The following is a 22600-nucleotide window of genomic DNA, read 5'->3' as shown; positions in this document are numbered from 1 at the left end:
AATCTAAGTCCTCCTAATATAAACTCCAAACATTCTAACAGTGTCCTGATGAAAAAAATAAATAACATCAATTTTAAATGTCCCCTTCAGAAAAGTTGTGTACTGTTCCGTGCCAACTGGCACGGAGCAATACCTTCTTACAAATAGGGTATAAATACGTTTTGACACCAGATATACCTTCTCCCCAGTCAGAACTTTACAGGGAACGTGATTTCAGGTAAATCCAAGTAGGGGAGGGCCATCAGTGGATTTTGGTCAAAACCCACTGATGGACCTAGACACCTCTGATTCTGTTGGATCGAGACGCGATAGAGGGGGGTGAATAGCGCTCGTGGCTATTTGTTCGATTATCGGAAAACAATCGGAGTAATTAAAATGCAGCGGAATAAAATAAACACAAAGACACAAAGGGATTTACTTCGTTCGGAGCCTAAGGTGACTCCTACTCGACGGCCCGCGATCCTTGATCGCTTCCGGTGGGCAACAACTATAAGCTCGATAAGAATTACAGATTACAAAATGTAACAGCAATTAGAATAACTTTGCACCGACAACTTAAAGAAGAGAAAAACGAAGCTCCGGGTCGTCGGAATGTTGCAACAGCACTTCGGAATGACTTTGTTAGCAGCACGTTGAAGAAGGAAAGCTCAGAACTTGATTCCTTGAGATGCTGGTCGAAACCCCCTTATAAAGGGTGTTCAAGGCGCCAAGGTCGCTCAAGGCGCCCATGCCGCCTAGTCTTCCGTGGATCAGATCTGAACCGGTCGAACTTCATCCCTTGAGGCGCCTTATACCTGCTCAAGGCGCCTTATACTCCCTTCAAGGCACCTTCGATGAACTTTCGCAGCCACCTTTGCACCCGAGGCGCCTCAAGCTCCATGGAGGCGCCTCGGACTCTGTTCAGAGACTTTAGGTTGCTCCTTTGCACCTGCAAGATACGTTAGTCCCAAACACTATCCTGCAGCACAAAGTTAGCACAATAAACATGATAAATGAAGTATAGACAGTCTCCGGACTGTCCGAGTCTGACTTCGGATTTCCATCCGGAAACCCTAGGTCGACCCGACGCCTACTGTTCCCTCTACGGGGAACGCGTCCTCACCTACTCCACTCAGGAGATTTACCTGTTGCCAGTCGATCCTCCAGATCGACTGGACTTTTGCTCAGCACTCGATGCTTCCGGACTTTCTGCTGGACATCCGCTTCCCCGGCTAGTCCAGTCTTTCACCTGGTTCGCGACACCAGGACTTTCCACCTAGGGTTACCACCCCCTAGGACTTTTGCCTGAAGCCATCGACCTGCCAAGACTTTCCGCATAGGGTTACCACCCCCTATGACCTAGGGTTACCACCCCCTAGGGTTTTCCCTTTGCCTAACCGCAACTAGGACTTTTCTCCACCTAGGGTTACCACCCCCTAGGACCTAGGGTTACCACCCCCTAGGATTTTCACCTGCCTAACCGCAGTTAGGACTTTCCTGAAATACTCATTCAACATGTTAGATAACAGAGAATCTTAACTTTGAATCCCTTTGCCATTATCAAAACTTAGGTTCGATCGTCGGATGCTTCCTGCACCAACAGATTCCACCAATTTCAGTTTGAGTGGTATTATGGAGTTGCAAGGACTCCAAATATGATGGAAAAGCATTATTCAAAGCTCTATAGGTGCAGGGAAAAAAATAAAATATAATCAACCTCCGTTGGGCCTGATATGCTTCAATATCAGGCCCAATGTGGGCCTGATATGAGTGCATATCAGGCCCAACGTGGGCCTGGTATTGTATTGTTTCATAAAATATTAAATCTAACTCCCCCTAATATAAACTCCAAATATTCTAACAGTGTCCTGATGAAAAAAATAAATAACATCAATTTTAAAAGTCCCCTTCAGAAAAGCTCTGCACTGTTCCGTGCCAACTGGCACGGAGCAATACCTTCTTATAAATGGGGTATAAATACGTTTTGACACTAGATATACCTTCTCCCCAGTCAGAACTTCACAGGGAACGTGATTTCAGGTAAATCCAAGTAGGGGAGGGTTATCAGTGGGTTTTGGTCAAAACCCACTGATGGACCTAGACACCTCTGATTCGACTCATTTCAGTTCGAGTGGTATTCTAGAGTTGCAAGGACTCTAAATCTACTAGAAAAGCGTTATTTAAAGCTCTATAGGTGCAGGGAAAAAAATAAAATATAAACAACCTCCGTTGGACCTGATATGCTTCAATATCAGGCCCAACGTGGGCCTGATATGAGTGCATATCAGGCCCAATGTGGGCCTGGTATCGTATCATTTCATAAAGCTTGAATCTATCTCCCCCTAATATAAACTCCAAATATTCTAACAGTGTCCTGATGAAAAAAATAAATAACATCAATTTTAAAAGTCCCCTTCAGAAAAGCTATGCACTGTTCCGTGCCAACTAGCACGGAGCAATACCTTCTTATAAATGGGGTATAAATACGTTTTGACACCAGATATACCTTCTCCCCAGTCAGAACTTCACAGAGAACATGATTTCAGGTAAATCCAAGTAGGGGAGGGCCATCAGTGGGTTTTGGTCAAAATCCACTGATGGACCTAGACACCTCTGATTCGACCCATTTCAGTTCGAGTGGTATTCTGGAGTTCGAAGGAATCCATCGGTGGTAGCCAATCATGGTTTAAAGCTCCATAGGTGTGTTGACATGTGATGGAAAGAAAACAAATTCAGGCACCGTTGGGCCTGATATGATTGAATATCAGGCCCAACGTGGGCCTGGTATGGTATCCTTTCTTAAAAATTTATACTATCTCCCCCTTTCTAAAAACTCAAAATGTGCTACCATGCTCCTTATCAAAAAAGAAATTAAAAAAAATAAATTGATTCACCATAAATTTAATTTACACAAACAGTAAATCATTACAAGAATAGTATATTATAATTGTTCAGTATCTACAGTTTAAAGTTTTTGTCAGACATGATTTTATGTCCAAGTCTAAATCTATAAGCTCTCATAACAGCTTGTACAAAGTCTGTAGATCTCTGGAACATCAAACTCTCTGCATCGTGCATTATAAAAAAAGCACAATCCAACCTACAAAACAAAAACAGAATGCATCATAAAAAAGCCAAATCCAATTATTATGGAAGATACACAAATACTTACGATTTGCTTTGTGTGGGGCCAATAACTTGAATCGTTTTATACTCTCTTCCGGAGAAAGGTGCTAAACCTTTATGTCATCTGGTATAGTATGACCAGTTTAGCTCCTTAAAAAACAACACCTACAAATATCAAACCATAGTAATTAATACATAACCAATGATTATTGGATATACGAAATTTGTTACTTACAGTTTGATTAAAAATAGAAGTGTAATTTTCTGTGGTGCCAAGAGAGTTATAATGAATTATTTGACCTTCCTCCAGGTCCATGACCATTAGATGCCAATGATCATCTTGGTTATTTAGAGGACAAAAAATATATCTAATTTCCTTGTCGTCATCAGTTTTTGCAGTTTGTTTCAATGCATCCACGTGCATCATTTCGAACAATTCCTATGCAAATAATAGAGGTATTTAGGTGACTGCATCCAATATATATTATAAACAATTTACAATGAGATAAGGGGCATACTCGAAATCCAACCCCACAAAATATAGATGGGTGGTACGGTGAGTTAGAGTTTTTGGCTTCATTAGCAAGAATATTCCAATAAACATATATGAAATCCCCATTGGTGTATTGCGTCCAATCAAATATTATCATAAAAGATTGCATATCTAAAGAGAAATTATCATTTGTCCATATTGGTTGCACCGTCACCCTACATACAAGGATACAGTCAATGGTATTTAATAAATTTAAAGTAAAAAAAATATCATTAAAGTCCAATAATAATAATCCTTCGTTGACATGTGGTTTAAGTATTTAGGCTGGCAACTACGTTACCTTAACTGACTGAGCTTCAATAATGCATCGGCTATCACACCATCTTGACTCTTTTTAAAAAATGTCTTCGCTTGCTGAGATAATTAAAATTATACTATGTCATTAAGGAATATAAAATAACAACTTATCTACTCTTGACCGTACCTTTAATATTTTGGTTTTGACCTTGTTAAGTTCATCACATTTTATTTCTAGTTGCGATGAACTTGTATCTTCGGTCTTTGATGGTGCAGGAGCATTTGGTTCGACAGTAAAAACAAGTTGTTTGCCTTTTTTTTTGGTGCATTCGGCTATCAAACTTCTCTGGGTTCTCTTTCTTTTGGGGGCTACCCGAAAATTAGTTGGAATTATAAGCAGATTAGGGTCTATGTCTTCTGATGCTCTTGGCTCCCCTGATATGCTTTGTATGACTTGTTGGAGCTCTTTAATCTTATTTTCGGCATCGGCTATGATTTTGTCTTTAACATTTAAAATTCTGTTATCCACGTCAGAATTTATAGTGTCAGCCTTGGTGCCACTCGTATCTCGTTCCTTACGCAGTTCACTTATTTGTTGATCCTTTTCTTTAAACATAGACTCCATATCAGCAATCACAATATCCTTTGCTGCTACTAGACTATCCTTTTCTTCTATCACCGTTGCTAGGTTTTTATTAGCTTCCTCCAAACTTTGAGTAGCTTTATGTAAATCTTGCTTTAAACTATCAATTTTGTTATCCTTTTCCTTGCACAAAATACAATCTACCGTATCGTCACACTACAGTAGACCTTCTTCGGCTTGCTGTAAAGATTCTTGGCCAACCAACTCAAGAGACTCAGTTGACTGAGGCCGGTTTGGTAGTAAATCCAACTCTGATTCTGCCGAAATTAAATCTACTAAAATTTTATCTGTAGTTACACGGTCTATCATTTTTTTGACTGTGTCAACATGATAGTTAGGCCACCTGAAATCACGTTCCCTGTGAAGTTCTGAATGGGGAGAAGGTATATCTGGTGTCAAAACGTATTTATACCCCAATTATAAGAAGTGATTGCTCCGTGCCAGTTGGCACGGAACAGTGCACAACTTTTCTGAAGGGGACTTTTAAAATTGATGTTATTTATTTTTTTCATCAGGACACTGTTAGAATGTTTGGAGTTTATATTAGGAGGAGTTAGATTTAATGTTTTATGAAACGATACGATACTAGGCCCACGTTGGGCCTGATATGCACTCATATCAGGCCCACGTTGGGCCTGATATTGAAGCATATCAGACCCAACGGAGGCTGATTATATTTTATTTTTTTCTCTGCACCTATAGAGCTTTAAGTAACGATTTTCCAGCAGATTTGGAGTCCTTGCAACTCCAGAATACCACTCAAACTGAAATGGGTCGAATCAGAGGTGTCTAGGTCTATCAGTGGGTTTTGACCAAAACCCACTGATGACCCTCCCCTACTTTGATTTACCTGAAATCACGTTCCCTGTGAAGTTCTGACTGGGGAGAAGGTATATCTGGTGTTAAAACGTATTTATACCCCAATTATAAGAAGGTATTGATCCGTGCTAGTTGGCACGGAACAGTGCACAACTTTTCTGAAGGGGACTTTTAAAATTGATGTTATTTATTTTTTTCATCAGGACACTGTTAGAATGTTTGGAGTTTATATTAGGGGAGTTAAATTTAATGTTTTATGAAACGATACGATATCAGGCCCACGTTGGGCCTGATATGCACTCATATCAGGCTCACGTTGGGCCTGATATGCACTCATATCAGGCCCACGTTGGGCCTGATATTGAAGTATATCAGGTCCAACGGAGGCTGATTATATTTTATTTTTTTTCTTGCACCTATAGAGCTTTAAGTAACGCTTTTCCAGTAGATTTGGAGTCCTTGCAACTCCAGAATATCACTCGAACTGAAATGGGTCGAATCAGAGGTGTCTAGGTCCATCAGTGGGTTTTGACCAAAACCCACTGATGGCCCTCTCCTACTTGGATTTACCTGAAATCACGTTCCCTGTGAAGTTCTGACTAGGGAGAAGGTATATCTGGTGTCAAAACGTATTTATACCCCATTTATAAGAAGGTATTGCTCCGTGCCAGTTGGCACGGAACAGTGCATAGCTTTTCTGAAGGGAACTTTTAAAATTGATGTTATTTATTTTTTTCATCATGACACTGTTAGAATGTTTGGAGTTTATATTAGGGGGAGATAGATTCAAGCTTTATGAAACGATACGATACTAGGCCCACGTTGGACCTGATATGCACTCATATCATGCCCACATTGGGCCTGATATTGAAGTATATCAGGTCCAACGGAGGTTGATTATATTTTATTTTTTTTCCCTGCACCTATAGAGCTTTAAATTACCCTTTTCCAGCAGATTTGGAGTCCTTGCAACTCCAGAATACCACTCGAACTGAAATGGGTCGAATCAGAGGTGTCTAGGTCCATCAGTGGGTTTTGACCAAAACCCACTGATAGTCCTCCCCTACTTGGATTTACCTGAAATCACGTTCCCTGTGAAGTTCTGACTGGGGAGAAGGTATATCTGGTGTCAAAACGTATTTATACCCCAATTATAAGAAGTGATTGCTGGAACAGTGCACAACTTTTCTGAAGGAGACTTTTAAAATTGATGTTATTTATTTTTTTCATCAGGACACTGTTAGAATGTTTGGAGTTTATATTAGGAGGATAGATTTAATGTTTTATGAAACGATACGATACCAGGCCCATGTTGGGCCTGATATGCACTCATATCAGACCCACGTTGAGCCTGATATTGAAGCATATCAGACCCAACGGAGGTTGATTATATTTTATTTTTTTTCCTGCACCTATAGAGCTTTAAATAACGATTTTCCAGCAGATTTGGAGTCCTTGCAACTCCAGAATACCACTCGAACTGAAAATGGGTCGAATCATAGGTGTCTAGGTCCATCAGTGGATTTTGACCAAAACCCACTGATGACCCTCCCCTACTTGGATTTACCTGAAATCACGTTCCCTGTGAAGGTATGACTGGGGAGAAGGTATATCTGGTGTCAAAACGTATTTATACCCCATTTCTAAGAAGGTATTGCTCCGTGCCAGTTGGCACGGAACCTAGTGACATTGTGCTCTTGAAACCGACTGTTGGTCCGATCCTATTTGATATTTTAAACAATCACAACCGTTACCATGTTTTTAGTTTTGAGAAGATAGAAATGGTGTGCAGTATAACTTATATACATTATGTCTCTTTCCACTGATAAGCACCAGCATCGCATTTTGTATATTGTGACTTATATTTGACTAATCACTATGCAATATTATTAATATTCCAGTGACAGTTTATAATCTTCTCATATACTACATACCACTGTATTATACAACAAAGACTACATACAAAGATATTAAACTACCTACACAACGTAATAAGTTCATTTACATTCTATACAAGTTTTTACCTTACAAGACTGGATATTTAATCCAATGTTTTAAAATACTTATCCCTCAAAATTGATATCATTACATCAATTATAATCTTTTTCATGTCTCCTTGTTTGAAGTCCATCTTCATATCATATAGGAGACATCGAATGTATTGCATCACAAAGAAGCCACAGTCAACGCTGTAAACAACAACATTTTTATGGTCAATATTTTTTTATCAATAATTTATATTCACACTCTGTGCTCGATTTACCTTGCTTGTTGTTGTGGACATTCTATTGTGTGGGAGACCCATTTATCGAACGGATAATTCCTTTCCAAGTTTGGATGAATAGCAGCAACGTGCTCACGACTATATAATTTAAAATCTGATACCTGAAGATTGAAGAGGAAATTTCCATTTTCCATCAACTAGCATTTATATTAAAATACAACCATACACATTATTATTAGATGCTCACCGGTGCTTCAAATTCATATTTGTATTTACTTCCACTTGCTAGAGAATTGTACTGATTAAACGTCATTGATTTGGTGTCCACCAGCAGCAAGTGGAAGTGTGCATTATCACTGCACAAAGGTATAAATATATACCTTACCTCTTCATCTCCTCTATCCGTCTTTATCTGGTGTTGGAAGGCAAACTTACTTGACGATTTCATTAATGATTACAAATATGCAAAGTCATACATACATAACCAAATAATAAAAAGAATTCTAAATTTTACTATACTCAAATCAATTCCTTACTGTGAAGAATGTTGAACAATATATTGACTTGTTGTATGTGCTTCCAGACGGGAATGCCCCCCTAAATAGAATTTTACAATACGTGTCGATTACATCCCCTCTTGTCAACATCTCTCCATTCACACCAGATAAAAGGGAATACAAATTTAAACAAAAGGGTGGTTCCTCCCAAACTATATCATTTGTAAACTTACAAAGTAAACAAATCAGAGATTATTTTTACAAATTTAATTTTGATAATCTTAGCTCAAACGATACGAGAAGCATATAATAGTCTTGACTAATGTAATTTACATACTTTATTTCCTCCAAGGCTTTTAACAAGTACGCCACCTCTTCGTCTTGTTTTTTTTTTCTTGGAAAACTTAAATTGCTTCTTCACATACTATGCACACAAACAAAAAAGCCAATTAGATAATCCATTAAATCTAACAAATTACAATGAAATTTGCAGATATCGTCTTACAGCAATTGCTTGTTTCCTCATTTTGTCATATTTGACAAACATATCTACATCCTTCTCTGCCTCTTCATCAGATTTGTCTTCCATCAATTGTACAATATTAATTTCTTCTTCCATTTCATCCAAATCAATTTTTTCTTTCCCCTTGCCCACAACAACATATTCTTTAACAACTTTTTTTCCTTCTCCTAGACTTGTATATTTCTCCGCAGGCTCACTTATTTGTATATTTTTACGCTGCCTCTTAGGTAAAGTTTTGAGCCATAATGGACTATCAATTGGAGTGTCCCTGTAATCATAGCGACTTCTGTCACGTCCTCTCCTACTTCTTGTTGTAACACCTATAGGTTCAATTTGAGGATCGTCTACAGACTCGCTATATTGAGATTCCATGTCTTTATTTTCAACTATTTTAAGTAATTCTTTCACCCTCTCCTTCAATTGCATGTTCTCCAATATTAGCTCTTTAATTCTGTTTGCTTGAATAATGCAATTACAACACTCCTTATTAATCTGTCTTCCTACTTCAGTGACTTCAATTTGTGATGCCTCTATTGCAGGTGGACTGTCAGCAATGCCAGCAAGGTTCTCAACCAATGATTTTTCATCTTGGTTAGGGATTAGGTCAATCACAACCTATAAGAATATTAAACCACATGTTAAAACAAGACTTTTTAACCAAACTATAGTCAAAGTATTCAAAATTTACCTCTTCAGATGAGACTTTGTCAATCAATTCTCTCACCTTACTAATATGTGAAGGAATATTCCTCCACTTATTTATTCTTGCTCCTTTGATTTTGTATGGTTTTTGGATTGGAACATGCTCTAAAAACCATGTCTGATTCACCATCACAAGGGTTAACTATTTTAAAAATATCCGTAAAATATTAAAAAATTTCACATAAATTATACACTTACTGCCAAAAGACCAGCAAATCCCTTTAGGTAAGGGAGGTTGGTGTTAGACTGTTTTGTCTCAGTTGATGAAAATATGTCCCCAATCTTAGGTAATTGTGGAGCCATAAATTCATGGATTGCTTCAACCCAGTTGAATCTATCAAGATTCTCAAAATCATCTACTATATCTATAAGACTTAAAGGGACCTTATATGTACTAGAAGAAAATAAGACACAAACAAATATATACAAAATATAGAATTTGCAAAATAATAAAACATCATCTTCGCCTTCAACGCGATTGCCATAAAATTTAAGCAACTCCTCAATTCTTGATCTATTAGCTTCTTTTTGGTTTGAGAAGTAAGTTAGAAAGAGGTCACTGGATGCTTTAGCTGAATTGATCGGAATTGAAGCTCCACGGTCTGCAATACCAAGCAGCAATGAAACGTCTCCTCTTGTGAAGCCAACCGGAACATCTGACTAAGTTAAATTATTATTAGACTTCTACCAACACATACAAAAGTATTAGGAACACCGTCGACATGATACGATGTCATATCAGGCCCACGTTGGGCCTGATACGACATCGTATCAGGCCCAGGTTTAGCAAAACATTAAATTTTATCATACAACTACTTTGTGATTAAAATACAAAATTATAAATTGTACCTGAGAATCTAAAGGTTTGACTACTTGAATCCCAATTTTGAAATTTATTTACCAAAATCCCACGGATGTGCTGTATATCTTCTATGTCCAAAAAAAATACGAAAGGGTGTTTGTTTGATCAGCACTATGTGTCGGTCATGTAAAATAACAGACCCTTCATGCGTTCCTTTCTTCGTGGATGGTTGAAAAAAACTTTTAAAGTGACCGAGGACACTGTTCCAATGCAGTTTCTGTCCAACATCAACTGAACCCTATACTTTATAAAAATAAAAAAAATTTAAAATCATACTATTTCAGCTTCTCAAGATCACAGAGTTTGTAAAATGATAACCTTTACAGCTAATTGATGTGGAGAGGATGATGATGCACCCGATCGACGTCTTGGCGCCATTATGATACTAGCTGATTGATGTAAACCCTAGAATCCTTCACTGTTGGTGTGCGAACAGTCCTGGTTTTTAATTGAACTGAAATGCTTGATGCCGCTTGAGAAACACTCGAGGTCACTAAACTAGGGTTTCACAAAAGGGAGCTGCACTTGCATGTCACGAAGAGGGAGGTACACTAATGATCGGATTTATTTTTTTTAAATCAAAGTAATTCAAAAATATGGTTCGGATGTCTGGGAATTGATGACTGATCAGAGGAGATTGGCAGGAGGGCTATATTCGGTATTACACATCACTTACCTACGCCTTTTGGTAAATACCAAATGGTGATACATCTTTTGATAAATATATTAAACCTAGTACGTCTTTTGATAAATTGTCGAAAATAATAAGTAAATTAATAATAGAATATGTAGAATACATAAATAATTTAAAATAAGAAAAACTAAAATCTTTTATGGATAATTTTAAGGTAACGTTTATGTTATTTTAAATATAGAGAAATTATTATTTTTAAATATTTTTAATATAATAACTAATAAAGGTAAAATTAAAATTTTATTTAATTCATAATATTGATTCGACACAAATATTATCAATTACAGTCATAAAATTTGAACGATAATACAATCTTAATATTTATTCTTATTGATCCGTTATTAAATTCATTATCATTTCAATTGATAAATTTAAACCAAACGCGTCTGTTACTAGTTTCTCCATCGCTTTTTTCGTTGATATTTTTAAAATGTATTCAAAAGTTTTTTTTTTGCAAAAATCAAAAAGAGTTTTAAAAATTATATAAATCATTAAAAAAAATCCGCCATATCAAAATATCCTTTCTAATAACACTAAAATATAAAAAAGTAATTATTTAATTTTCAATTAAAATTAATCTAAAAAATACTATTATATAAAAATATTATTTATCACTTTAAGTCGGCCAAATTAACATTTAAATAGTATATGCTAGTTGTTCTTTTAGAATAATATATTAGATATCATGATAGAATGATCCTCATCGAAATTTGAAGAGATTGAAAGTTGAGGATGTGATACTTACAGTGATCTTCTATGGTTTTCACGTGAATCCAAATATTTTTAAGGACTAAGGTCACCATATCATCAATTCATTATTGATATAATGACTGTCATGATAACTTTTATTTTTAGATTTTCTTGTATTAGGTATAAAGTATAAACTAAGTAGTAGTTTTAGTTTTTTTATTAGTTTTAATATATTTATGATGTACTAACAAGATATTTTAGTTTTTAATGGTTATGTACCACGAAATCGTTTTAATTTATTTGTATTGTACTAAAAAATTGTCTGAGTCTTCATAGATTTTTTTTTAAAAAAAAAATATTTTTCGAGATATTCTTATGGGTCCCTACCCGATCCCAAATATTTGGGATCCCGAACATTCAGGTCCTGATACTTTTCTAGTACGGAATCGAGAGAAAAAAAATCTCAATTCTTATCGGGACGGGTATTGTATAAAGGGGTTACAGGATGGGTCCCGACCTGATCCCACCCCTAGAAGCTATATGCTAGCTTCTACACATTAGATCATGATTAAATTATATTCATTTAAAATCTAATATAATGATTATCCTATAATCTACACATTTGTTTTACAAATGATATATTAACCAGCTTATCACTTTGATAAATAAAATTAAAATGATATAAAATCATCATTGTGAATATTAACAACTAGTTTCTACACATTATAAAAGTTACACATTGTAAAAACTATGTATTAACTTATACATCGAATAATGTTCATTTGAAATGTGATAAGTGTCATGCATTCCTTATCCTTTGTTTTGCTCGTTAACATATTTTTTAATTAAGTTATCACTCAAAAACGTAAAAAAATTAAATATATAAAGTTACTATTGTAAAAACTAATTTCTACACGACCGAATGATCAGATAATACAAGAATATTTTGGACAGTTTATGTTAAATGGGATGTCCATTTAACTTTAATTGAAAATGAGGCATTCATCTAACAATTTTGTAAATAATGGATGTCCTTTGTTATTTTTGCCCATAATTTTTTTTTTTAATTGGCCGCAATGTCTATTAATCCTCCAGCCTGATCTTAGGATAATCAAGAAGCACTCACAATAAATGATCCATATTCTTAAGTCAACCAACTAAGTCAACCAACTATGAAAAAAAATTATCTATTAATTCATCGAAGTTATTCTAATCTTTAAATATTTAAGAAATTAGGAAGATACTTCCTACTTCACGATTGCCGTAAGGGTGTCCATAAATTTATTCTTAGTATGCATTGCCACACGGATGGTGCAATACCACCAAAATTGCATGCGTTACTAATGCGCTCCTACAGATTCAAGTAATTGATATATAAATGAGTATTTACTCTAATAATTTTGAAATCAATTCTCTATAGAATGTTTTTTTTCAGTGGAATAACAAACTTAAAGACAATAATCATTTTGGATGGACAATTACAAATACTTTCTGATTTACTAGATGGATGAAATATGAAATCAGACCGTTCGGGAATTAGTTAGTTTGGATATCAGATTATAGATTTTTTTTTTAAAAAAAAAAAAGTATACGCATGAATACCTGGCCTGTACTTAAGACTTCAGCAATATGAACTATGAAGCTCTATGGTAATTAAAAATTAGAAAATTGATAGAAGATTTCAGAGGCTGGAATGAAGGATAAGAGCCTCTCAGCATAAGCCAAAGGGATGACTGCCCAGCATATGCCAAGGATAAGAGCATCTCAGCTAGATTTTTTTTTTTTAAATGAAAACAAATAGGTATGATAGGGAAATTTCTGGTTTAAGATCAATAAACAACATGTCACCAAAAGAACAAAATCCACATTGCCAAAACCCAAACAGACTACTGTAATCTCACTTATGAGAAGCATAAAAGCAGCAACAACCTTATTCCTCATGCGATAAAACCTCACATTTCTCCTCAGAAGATGCTCTACATTTTACTTAACAAAACTTTCGTTGCTCCTGAAATGTGAATCCTCTAGCCATCCATGTGAATGATGCACCGGAGACTCTCACCTTTAAGCATGTACTCGAAAGCCTTGTTTATTTCAGAGAAAGGCACGCTGTGCGTGATGAACTTCTCCAATTCAAGCTCCTACGGCATATCAAAAACCAATTCAGTTTGTATTGGTAATGTACCTCAGATCATATTATCTGAAGCTTTAAGAACTCATTCGTTTACCTTGTTCATATACTTCTCAACGACTCCGGGAATATCAGTGCGTGGCTTGTAGTTGCCAAAGAAGGTTCCTTTTAGGGTTCTTTCATTCAGGAAGTTGACAGGGTGTGTTTTGAACACAGCATCTTTGTGAGGGACCCCAACAAGCACAGCAACACCCCAGCCCTGAGTTCACAATGCTATGAGTATGCTACTAAACTGTGCTAGTGTAGGAATTATGCACAAGGTAGTTATGCGAAGCAACTGGTTAATGGAGCAAAAAAAAAACCTACATCATGAACACATTCAAATGCGGATATCATGGCGTTTATATTGCCAGTGCATTCGATGCTCCGATCAACTCCACCATTTGTCATTTCAGCTATTACCTGAGTAATCAGTACAAATGTGTGGCATTGTTGCATTCATCTCTTTCAGTCATAAGAGCAAGAACCAAAATAAAATCACAGAAACAAACCTCTTGAACAGGTCTATCATAATCTGCCGGGTTCACAAACTCAGTCACCCCAAACTTCTTAGCTAATGGCAACCCGAGTTAATTAGAACAAACTGATCAGCAAACAGATGAATGCAAAGAGAGTAATCTGAATAAGAATTACTGAAACTATCTCACCTTGCTCGAATCTGTTAGGGTTAAGGTCAACACCAATTATTCTTGCTGCCCCTGAGACTCTTGCTCCTTCAGCAGCCTAATCACATGGAAGTACACTTAGATATTCAGAAACTAATATAAAAGTTTTCCATGAATCATATGACAATGTACTCAAAGTTCAGATAACAGGAAGGCATAACACTCACAGCGAGACCTACAGCTCCAAGGCCAAAGATGGCCACGGTTGCACCTTTTGGTGGTTTTGCTACATTAACAGTAGCACCAAAACCTAAAGAAATGAACAACAAAGATAAAAGGTCTCCAAGTGTTGTTACCAATATTGCATAAGAATGCTTCACTGGAAATTTCATCACTCACCTGTTGATAGACCACAGCTTACAACACACACTTTATCAAGGGGAGCCAAGGGGTTGATTTTGGCAAGGCAGCCCATATGAATCACTGTGTACTCGCTGAAAGTGGAGGTTCCTAAGAAATGGTAAATGGGTTTTCCATTGATGGAGAATCTTGATTGGCCATCACTTAGCATCACCCCTCTGTCAGTATTTATTCTGAGGAGATCACACATGTTGCTCTCTGCGGACTTACAGTGAGCACATTCTTTGCATTCACCCGTGAATACAGGGAGGACATGATCTCCCGGAGCGAGATCCGTCACGCCCTCTCCTACACTCTCAACGATTCTGAGAGCACAAAAGAACACGATGGAAATGAAATCAACCAGAGCATCAATGGGGGGAAAAAGTTGCATCTTCAATTTATCTAGGGCAAGATAAACCATACCCTCCCGCTTCGTGACCAAAGATGCGAGGAAACACCGGTTTTTGGCCCTGCAAAAGCATTGCAAAAGAGTACTCCTCTATCGACAAATCGATCGATTCAAGCAAAATCGGACAGATGAGGGCACCTTAGCTTCCCAGAAGTAGACATCGGTGTGGCAAAGAGAGGTGTAAAGTATCCTAACTCGGACCTCCATCGCTCTGGGCGGTGCCACCTCCACCTCTTCGATCACCAACGGCTCCCAAGCCACCGCCGCTGAACACATCGACATTCCCACCATCAAATCAAATCAAATCTTTGAGATCAAAATCAAGGAAACGAAGACTAAGCACAAACCTCTGCATTTGATGACCTGGCCAGCAGTGCTCGACATCTCTTCCTCGTGAGATTGCAAAGATCGATCGATGGAGAGACGAGCAAGCAGCGGGTGGAGTATTTGTAGCCAACTCCATGCTTCGCGTAGCGTCACGGGCGGCCGCCTTCCATCTCAGTCGCATACCGTCGGCAAGAGCAGTCCCTTGTTTTCGACTTCCAGGACTCCGAAACCAGAAGCCGGTTGCCGGAATCGAGCCGTAGGGACGTTTGGTTTAGGGAATAAGGGTGTGATTCGCGTATGATTGCCATATCTGGATTATAATAATGAATGGGAATATAAATAAAGGAATGCATATTTATAATTGGGTAATGGCTTATTCAGTGTACCCACAATCAGTTATTATTTTATTTTTAGCAGTTAAAATTTTCTCTTAAAAAATTGTGAAAGGTAATATTTATTTCAATTATAATGTTACGATAATGATTAAAAATAAAAATTAAGTTTTTAAAATTATAATATGGGTAAAAAGAAAAAAATAATAAATAAATTAATAATAGAAGATGTAAATACATAAATAAAATAAATTTTTTTATATTTATGTTATTTTAAAAATAGAGAAAATATTTTTTAATATATTTTTAATGTATTAACGAATAAAAAAAATGACTTATTCGTAAAAAAATTAAAATGATTTAGTCTATAGAAATCTCAACGGTGTGAGAAGAAGACTTTTTATTTTATTTTTAAAATTGCACCAAGTGTTTTGGAAAACTCTTATTGATTAATATTTATATCCAAGAAATTTTAAAAGAATTCATAAAATTTTATTGAAACATTGGATACAAATGATTTTCATAGTTTTAAAAAGTCAAGTGTGAATACCATCACTTTTTTAAACTCTATAAAAATCTAATTTAGATACCACTAGATTTCTATAAAATTTATAAAAATCTAGATTGTATAAATTAGACTTTTAAAATCTATAAAAATTATTTAAAGTAATTAAAAATTCAAAATTAAATATTATTTTTAAATACAGGAACAAAATGCCAGGACTACAAAACAATTTACCAAACGTATTAAACGGGGATATATTTTTTTATTGTATTTTTGCCCACTTCACCGTTCACGTACGATTGTGTTTTATTAAACGGGGATAACTTTTTTATTTTTATTTTTGCCCACTTCACATACGATTATTGGGAGAGAGATATAAAAAAAAAAAAATTGAAGTCTTAGAGCATCCACAGTGGTTAAACCTCACTGTGAGCTCTTTCGTTGCCACGTCTACGCCACATCAAAAGTTAAAAACCTCACATCTCTTTCCACTATAAAAAAACCTCTCAACAACTCCTTCATGGGTCCCACATTTTTCATTATATATAATTCTCATTTATCCTTCATATTTTACATTAACACCATTAAATTTTTATAAAATTTAAATTTACCACTTGCTAACATGAAATAACATTAATAATTAAAAAAAACATAAATATTACATTGCATCAAATGAAAAGACATACATTATAATAATATATAAAAATAAACGTAAACTCATCTACACCAGGCCATGTCTCTGTTTAATTTTTTCCACCATTTTCTCATGTAAATAAAGTTGTCCTGGTGTCATCTCACTGGTATCCTTCATAAGAATTTCATAATCCTTATGAAAGATCTCGGCTTCCCGCAGAGCCATTTTTTGCATTTGATATTCTTTAATATCTTGTCATTCTTTGTCGATGTTATGTTCCATTGTGTCGCCCTCTCTGGCTTTAGATTTGCCCTTCCTCTTCGCTGCCTTTTGCCCTATCGGACGAATGCGGACTTCAGAGTCATCTAAATCAACACTTGTATCTGGATTTGATGTTGAAGTGTTTCCTCCTGACTCGGATGTCCTTGCCTTCTTGTTAGAGTAATGAGCAACTAATTGTGGAGTATATTTCTCGTAGTCTTTGAGAACCCTCCACACATGCATATACTTAAAATCCTTGTTATTGTTGTTGGCTTTCCACATATTCAGTGCATTCTCCAACACATTTTTGTCACTCCAACCGCTTTGCCGATGAGTATAAAAATTATTATAAGTTGCAGAAAATTCATTTACCATCGGTGCAAACCTGTAATAATGTGATTTCAGACGTTGATAACTTCTCATCATAGATCCAGTGGGGCGATGTTTGTTGTAGTAATCACCAATACGTTTCCAAAAAGCTTGATCCTTCTGGTCATTACCAATGATTGCATCAGTGCTTATAGTTGCCCATGACTTCGCAAGGACCACATCTTCATCGGGAGACCAGAATCTTCTTTTCGATTCATTTTCCTCCAGCTCAACTTCACGCTCTTCTTGTGATGAGTGTGGTGGCACCTGAGTTGCTGGAACAGATGATGGCGTTAGAGATTCTTTGTCGCTGATAGATGGATCAATAGTCGCCCTTCTAGATTCATTCGAAAGTATGACAGGTGGTTGATTAGGAGAAACCCCGTAAGGATAAGACATCCCAAGTTGGCTACCCATTGCTGACCAGTCTTGGGATGGATACATACCAAATGGAGCTGAGGCGGTGTTACTTTGATTCCACGGTTGAAAAAAATTTTGAGAACTTTGGGAATTTGGAAAATTTGGAGAATATTGTGGAACATATGAAATATTTTGAAAATTTGGAGGATATTGTGGTTGAGAGAAAAATTGAGGATATTGGATATTTGGAGGAATGCGAGTATTTTGAGAAGATGTATTTCCTTCCGTATTTGAAGAATTCAAAAGATTTGTAAAGGAAGTATTGAGATTTTCATCCATCTCGAATACAAATAGGGAATGAAAGGAAGAATTGAATTGAGAGCAAAGATAGCAATAGAATGAATGGAATGAATGAAATAGATCTCATATTTATAGATTTTTTATATATTAAAAAATTAAATTATAACCGTTGAACAACGGCTACAAATTAGCCGTTGCTCAACGGCGCTGTGCTCACTGAAATGAGAAGCCGTGCTCATATTTATAGATTTTCATCCAGATTTTTTTGATTTTTTTTAATTATTAAAAAAATAAAAAAAAATTAAAAGAACGAAGAAGCGGCTCTGCAGCGGCAGAGCCGCTTCTTCGTTTTAATCAAAAAACCTCCCTCCCACTATGGGAGGGAGGTTTTTCACTTGTTCCACGTCACAGTGGGAGCTCGGAAAGAGCTCCCACTGTGGTTGCTCTTAACAAAATATCATTTATTCTAATTCCCAATATTAATTTAAAAACTCCTATTTTCCGATCGCAATCGCCGTCGAATTCTCACCGGACCAGTTCGGGTCGCCCCAGTGCCGCAGCATGCTTTCCCAGTTGCAGAACTCCTCGGCGCAAGTTCGCAGGCGCGGGTCACGTATCTTCCGCCTCCAGTGCCCGTCGGAGAAATTCGCCCTCTTGGCCTGCCTTCGATCCCACTCCAACCCCGCCTTCTGCTTCGTGGTCAGCAGGCAGTGGCTCCGCAGGCGCTTCGGCATCGACTCCTGCATCCTCCACCAAGTCGCGTGCGCAGCGTCGCTCGCGAACTCCCGCATCGCGTCCACGTTCCAGTTGCAGTCGTAGTCGCGGAAGCACAGCCATGGCTTTACCCCCAGGAAGTGCAGCACGTAGAGGACGGGCGGGTCGGCGGCGAACAAGCGAGTCTTGGCCGCCTTGATCCCCTCCTCGTCGCCGACCCAGAAGTGCTTCAGGAAGTTCATCTGCCTCGGAATGCGGTGCCACCAGGTGAAGATCTCGTTCAAGTACCCCTGGTCTCCTCCGTTGTACGACTCGATCTCATCGATGTGGTCCATCAGCAACCGGTACGTGCAGTTCGACGGCTCCACGACCATCACCCCCGAGTTGAAGTAGGCGGCGTCGTTGCCCGTCGCGGCGATCTCCGGCATAGTGAACAGGAAGTCAATGTTTCGCAGGACGAGCAGGTCGGCGTCGATGAAGATGAGCTTGTCGTAGTCCGTGAGCTGCCAGAGCCGGAACTTGCTGTAGTTCCACTCGTTGTAAGCATCCCGCTCGGCCTTCGGGTTCCTGATCCTGGTTACGGTCTTGATCTTCCATCCCGCAGCTGCAAGCCCACTTCTGTGGTGGTCGCCGACCGTGTCATCGACGAGGATCACAAGGTCTCTCTTTGATCCGGACAAGCGAATGCTCCTGGCAGCTGCAATGGCGCCGCAGACGTAAACGTCGGCGGAATGGAGAATGGTGGCGTATGCCTCCCGGCGAGGAGTTTCTGACCGCGGCCTCCCTCTTGCTTCGACGGGGAGGGCGAGCTCGCACGAGCCGACAGGAAGCTGCAGCTTCTCCTGCAGCGATCGCAAATCCGGCTTGTACAGCCACGCATCGCCTTCCCGCTGCACGAGATTCTTGCACGCGAAGAGATTTGGGATCGGAAACCAGCTCGACACAAACAGGACGTGGAGCGCAGTCGGACTTCGCCGGGAATTACCTGCGGCGACTTCAGCGGCGGCCAGCTGCAAGTGCAACCGAGCGACGTCTCTCGGCCAGCTCCTCCCTGGAAGCTTGACCGCAACGAGGTCAAAGCAGGAACCTTCCGGGAACCTGGGAGAAGGAAGTTTGGGACAGGAAGGCACTTCCGACTCTTCCTCCTCGTCGATCCATTCAGGGAAAAGGGCATCCCACGTAACGTCGCTCGCTGCATAATCGAGCTGTATGACCTCCAATCCAGCGCGCGGGAAGTGTCGATGCCACTGGTTGATCTCAGAGACGTCGAAGTTCAGGAGGCCAATCTTCAGATTCTCCTCTTCAGTATTCAAGTTTTGGATGCATTTCAGAAGCTGCGCCCAGTCGACGACCGAGCTCGATTCGTAACGGGGATCAGGTTTGGCTTTGTCCCAAATCCATCCGACGTCGATGAACCTCGAAGCGGTGCGCAATCGATGCTCATTCCGGTGAGCTACAGGGCAGTGGAGGATCGTTAAGACGGTGCCACCGATGATGATCGATAGGACGAGTTGTATGGAACAGGGCCTTAACACCAGTGGGTTGCCAGCTTGTTTGAAGTCACTGCTCCTCTGGGGCCTTCTTTTGTTGGCAGAGCCATTAGATCTGCACGGGAAAATAGTCGATAAGATCGCAGTGAAACCACTGAATTAGATGGTCATTTACTTAGCAAGATCAAAACAAACTCGCAAAGATGCAGAAAATCTGTGCAAGATGGTCCTGAAATCATGTGCCTCTGTCATGATTCCTTGGCTTTTCTGCTCGTAAAACAATAAGCTACAGTGGATCTGATGAACAGATCTTACAACTAATAGAGGGAAAACGAGCACAAAACTATGCATCGATCATCACCGTCACCCCTGCATTCTGAATTCTGAGAAGCATTTTTGTTGCATTTCCACAGTCATGAAACAGAATGTAGACTGAATGGATATCGGAAATGCAAATGGGGGAGTTGAAGAAGATAGAGTGGACAACTACTCACGGGTTTCCGGCGGACCGATGCCGGGCCTCGACCGGGCTGCCTCCGGCGTCTCCTCCTTTGACCCCTCTCATTTTGCTCAGGGAGGAATAACCAGACGACAATGCTGTTGTATTCAGCTCTCTAGCTGTGCAAGAAAGCGATTGAAAAAAATCTTATCTTGGAGGGGAAGGTGAAGAAACCTACCCGCGTAAGGAGAAAGGCGGCCGCGCGAAGAAGGGTCCTCGAGGAAACGGCCAAGATCCGAGGAGAAAAGAAGCGAATAAAGAATGGAGATGGTGAACTAATAAAGCGGCAAGAGCAAACGATGGATGATGAGCAAAAAGGAAGGATTTTTAAAAGCTTAAGCGAGATTAATGAATCAAAGCATGGAATGGCGACCTGTGATTGTTCCTCCCCTGAAATCTTGGGAACCCAAAGTAGCTTCCAGCTTCCAAAGATATCAATTTTTTTTCTGCCCCCTTTCTCTCTTCCTCTCTCTCTCTCTCATGAGAAATAAAGGAACCTGCTAATGAAAACCGAAAAGGAGCTTAGTAGTTCCTTCTCCGCCGCCATGGGAGTGGGTGAAGGAGGCGTTGAGAGTTCAAATCTGCACTCAATGAACATCCTTCCTTCTTTCTTCAAGCTTCAGATCAACTCCACCACGCACAAAAAAATTTCATCTTTGCTCTGGGCTTTGTTTAAAGATTCAATTTTTAAGGTCAGGCTCAAAGATCGTAAGCGGACATTCTGCATAGATGTAGATACTTTGGTTCAGTCAATAGATTTGGAGACAGAGGGCAGGGAGATGAGACTGTGAACCTCATCAATGGTTTCATTGGTTACGGTGCAGCATCAAACTGCAGCAGTCTGATCAATTTAGCTATTTTGGGTTGGCAGACACTAAAAGATTAATTAATTGCTCCTTTTATCTGTTGGATTTTTTTATGTTCATTAATAGTATATATATATATATTATAAAGGATGATTCGTTGGAATATCATCAGTGTTAATATGTCTATAAGTTAACACGAAGAAAATAAAGTATAAATAATTACTAACTAGGAGACATTGGGAAGAATAATACTCCTTCAGATCTTGTTATAAGTATCGGTTTACCAATTACCATTGTATTATATAAGAATTTGTTGAAATGTTGTTAGAATTTTACTGTTATTGTTTTACCTAACACTTTCCTAAGAGACATTGGAGTGCAGCCTGCGAGTTAGTAAAATGTCTCCCACAATTTTGTATCTTACCCTGTGATCTGTTATACTCATCAGCCGTCCCATACATTCGGAGATAAATTATAGAGACATTTGACCTGACAATGGGACCTTTTGCATGAAAAAAATTAAACATGCAATAAAATATTTTTACATCAGAATTAACCTCCTATTCAAGTAAATATTTTTATACGTACCAATGCCAATCTGCTAGAGTATTTGATAAAAGCTATTGATTCATAATCTCATTGCATTAACAATAAAAATTCCTGATAATAGGTTAGTCTATCGTGTATATTTCTCAATATATTGCGTATGGTTTAATTTAATGTCTTGTTTTTTCAAGAATTAAAAAGGCTCTTATTTTTATGATTATCATACGGACGGTGTAAAATACGATGCTCAAATAATAATTAAATAATAAGATTATTTGAGAAATAATCTTATTGGAATTTT

General features: G+C 38.2%; 3 protein-coding genes across 4 annotated transcripts; all 3 read right to left on the bottom strand.

The window, feature by feature from the left end:
* Positions 1-13353: 13353 nt before the first annotated feature.
* LOC122055667 (alcohol dehydrogenase 1-like) lies at positions 13354-15739 on the bottom strand. Its single transcript, XM_042617206.1, has 10 exons — positions 15504-15739; positions 15295-15422; positions 15171-15217; positions 14745-15070; positions 14573-14655; positions 14388-14463; positions 14232-14293; positions 14047-14142; positions 13778-13939; positions 13354-13690 (listed from the first exon to the last, which is right to left on the bottom strand). The coding sequence occupies exons 1-10, from the start codon at positions 15538-15540 to the stop codon at positions 13574-13576; spliced, it is 1134 nt and encodes a 377-aa protein (XP_042473140.1). The 5' UTR covers positions 15541-15739; the 3' UTR covers positions 13354-13573.
* A 1470-nt stretch (positions 15740-17209) lies between these two features.
* LOC122054638 lies at positions 17210-18001 on the bottom strand. Its single transcript, XM_042616086.1, has 2 exons — positions 17601-18001; positions 17210-17444 (listed from the first exon to the last, which is right to left on the bottom strand). The coding sequence occupies exons 1-2, from the start codon at positions 17999-18001 to the stop codon at positions 17210-17212; spliced, it is 636 nt and encodes a 211-aa protein (XP_042472020.1).
* Positions 18002-18690: 689 nt separating this feature from the next.
* On the bottom strand, positions 18691-21789 carry LOC122055664 (UDP-glucuronate:xylan alpha-glucuronosyltransferase 1-like). 2 transcript variants are annotated; one of them, XM_042617204.1, is made up of 4 exons: positions 21321-21789; positions 21126-21222; positions 20943-21066; positions 18691-20563 (listed from the first exon to the last, which is right to left on the bottom strand). In XM_042617204.1, the coding sequence occupies exons 3-4, from the start codon at positions 21011-21013 to the stop codon at positions 18739-18741; spliced, it is 1896 nt and encodes a 631-aa protein (XP_042473138.1). In that variant the 5' UTR covers positions 21014-21066; positions 21126-21222; positions 21321-21789; the 3' UTR covers positions 18691-18738. The 2 variants fall into 2 exon arrangements, with proteins under 2 accessions (XP_042473138.1, XP_042473137.1); XM_042617203.1 differs by having other exon boundaries at positions 20943-21222.
* Positions 21790-22600: the final 811 nt, after the last annotated feature.

This window comes from Zingiber officinale, chromosome 3B (assembly GCF_018446385.1).
Source record: "Zingiber officinale cultivar Zhangliang chromosome 3B, Zo_v1.1, whole genome shotgun sequence".
NCBI lineage: Eukaryota > Viridiplantae > Streptophyta > Magnoliopsida > Zingiberales > Zingiberaceae > Zingiber > Zingiber officinale.
The sequence above is the reverse complement of the archived record's forward strand: the minus strand, read 5'-3'. Positions and strand labels throughout refer to the sequence as shown.

Bases quoted from the DNA above. Each gene is read 5' to 3' on its own strand.
- LOC122055667 (XM_042617206.1), bottom strand. From the start codon at position 15,540: ATGTCGAGCACTGCTGGCCAGGTCATCAAATGCAGAG. The intron at 14,656-14,744 runs GTGAGTGATGAA...TCATTTCTTTAG, and splicing joins AAGCTGTGGTCTATCAACAG to GTTTTGGTGCTACTGTTAAT. The intron at 14,294-14,387 runs GTGAGATAGTTT...GGTTGCCATTAG, and splicing joins CCCTAACAGATTCGAGCAAG to CTAAGAAGTTTGGGGTGACT.
- LOC122054638 (XM_042616086.1), bottom strand. From the start codon at position 18,001: ATGGGTAGCCAACTTGGGATGTCTTATCCTTACGGGGTTTCTCCTAAT. The intron at 17,445-17,600 runs GTTTGCACCGAT...GCATGTGTGGAG, and splicing joins CTGAAATCACATTATTACAG to GGTTCTCAAAGACTACGAGA.
- LOC122055664 (XM_042617203.1), bottom strand. From the start codon at position 21,013: ATGAGAGGGGTCAAAGGAGGAGACGCCGGAGGCAGCCCGGTCGAGGCC. The intron at 20,564-20,942 runs GTGAGTAGTTGT...TTTCCCGTGCAG, and splicing joins CATCGGTCCGCCGGAAACCC to ATCTAATGGCTCTGCCAACA.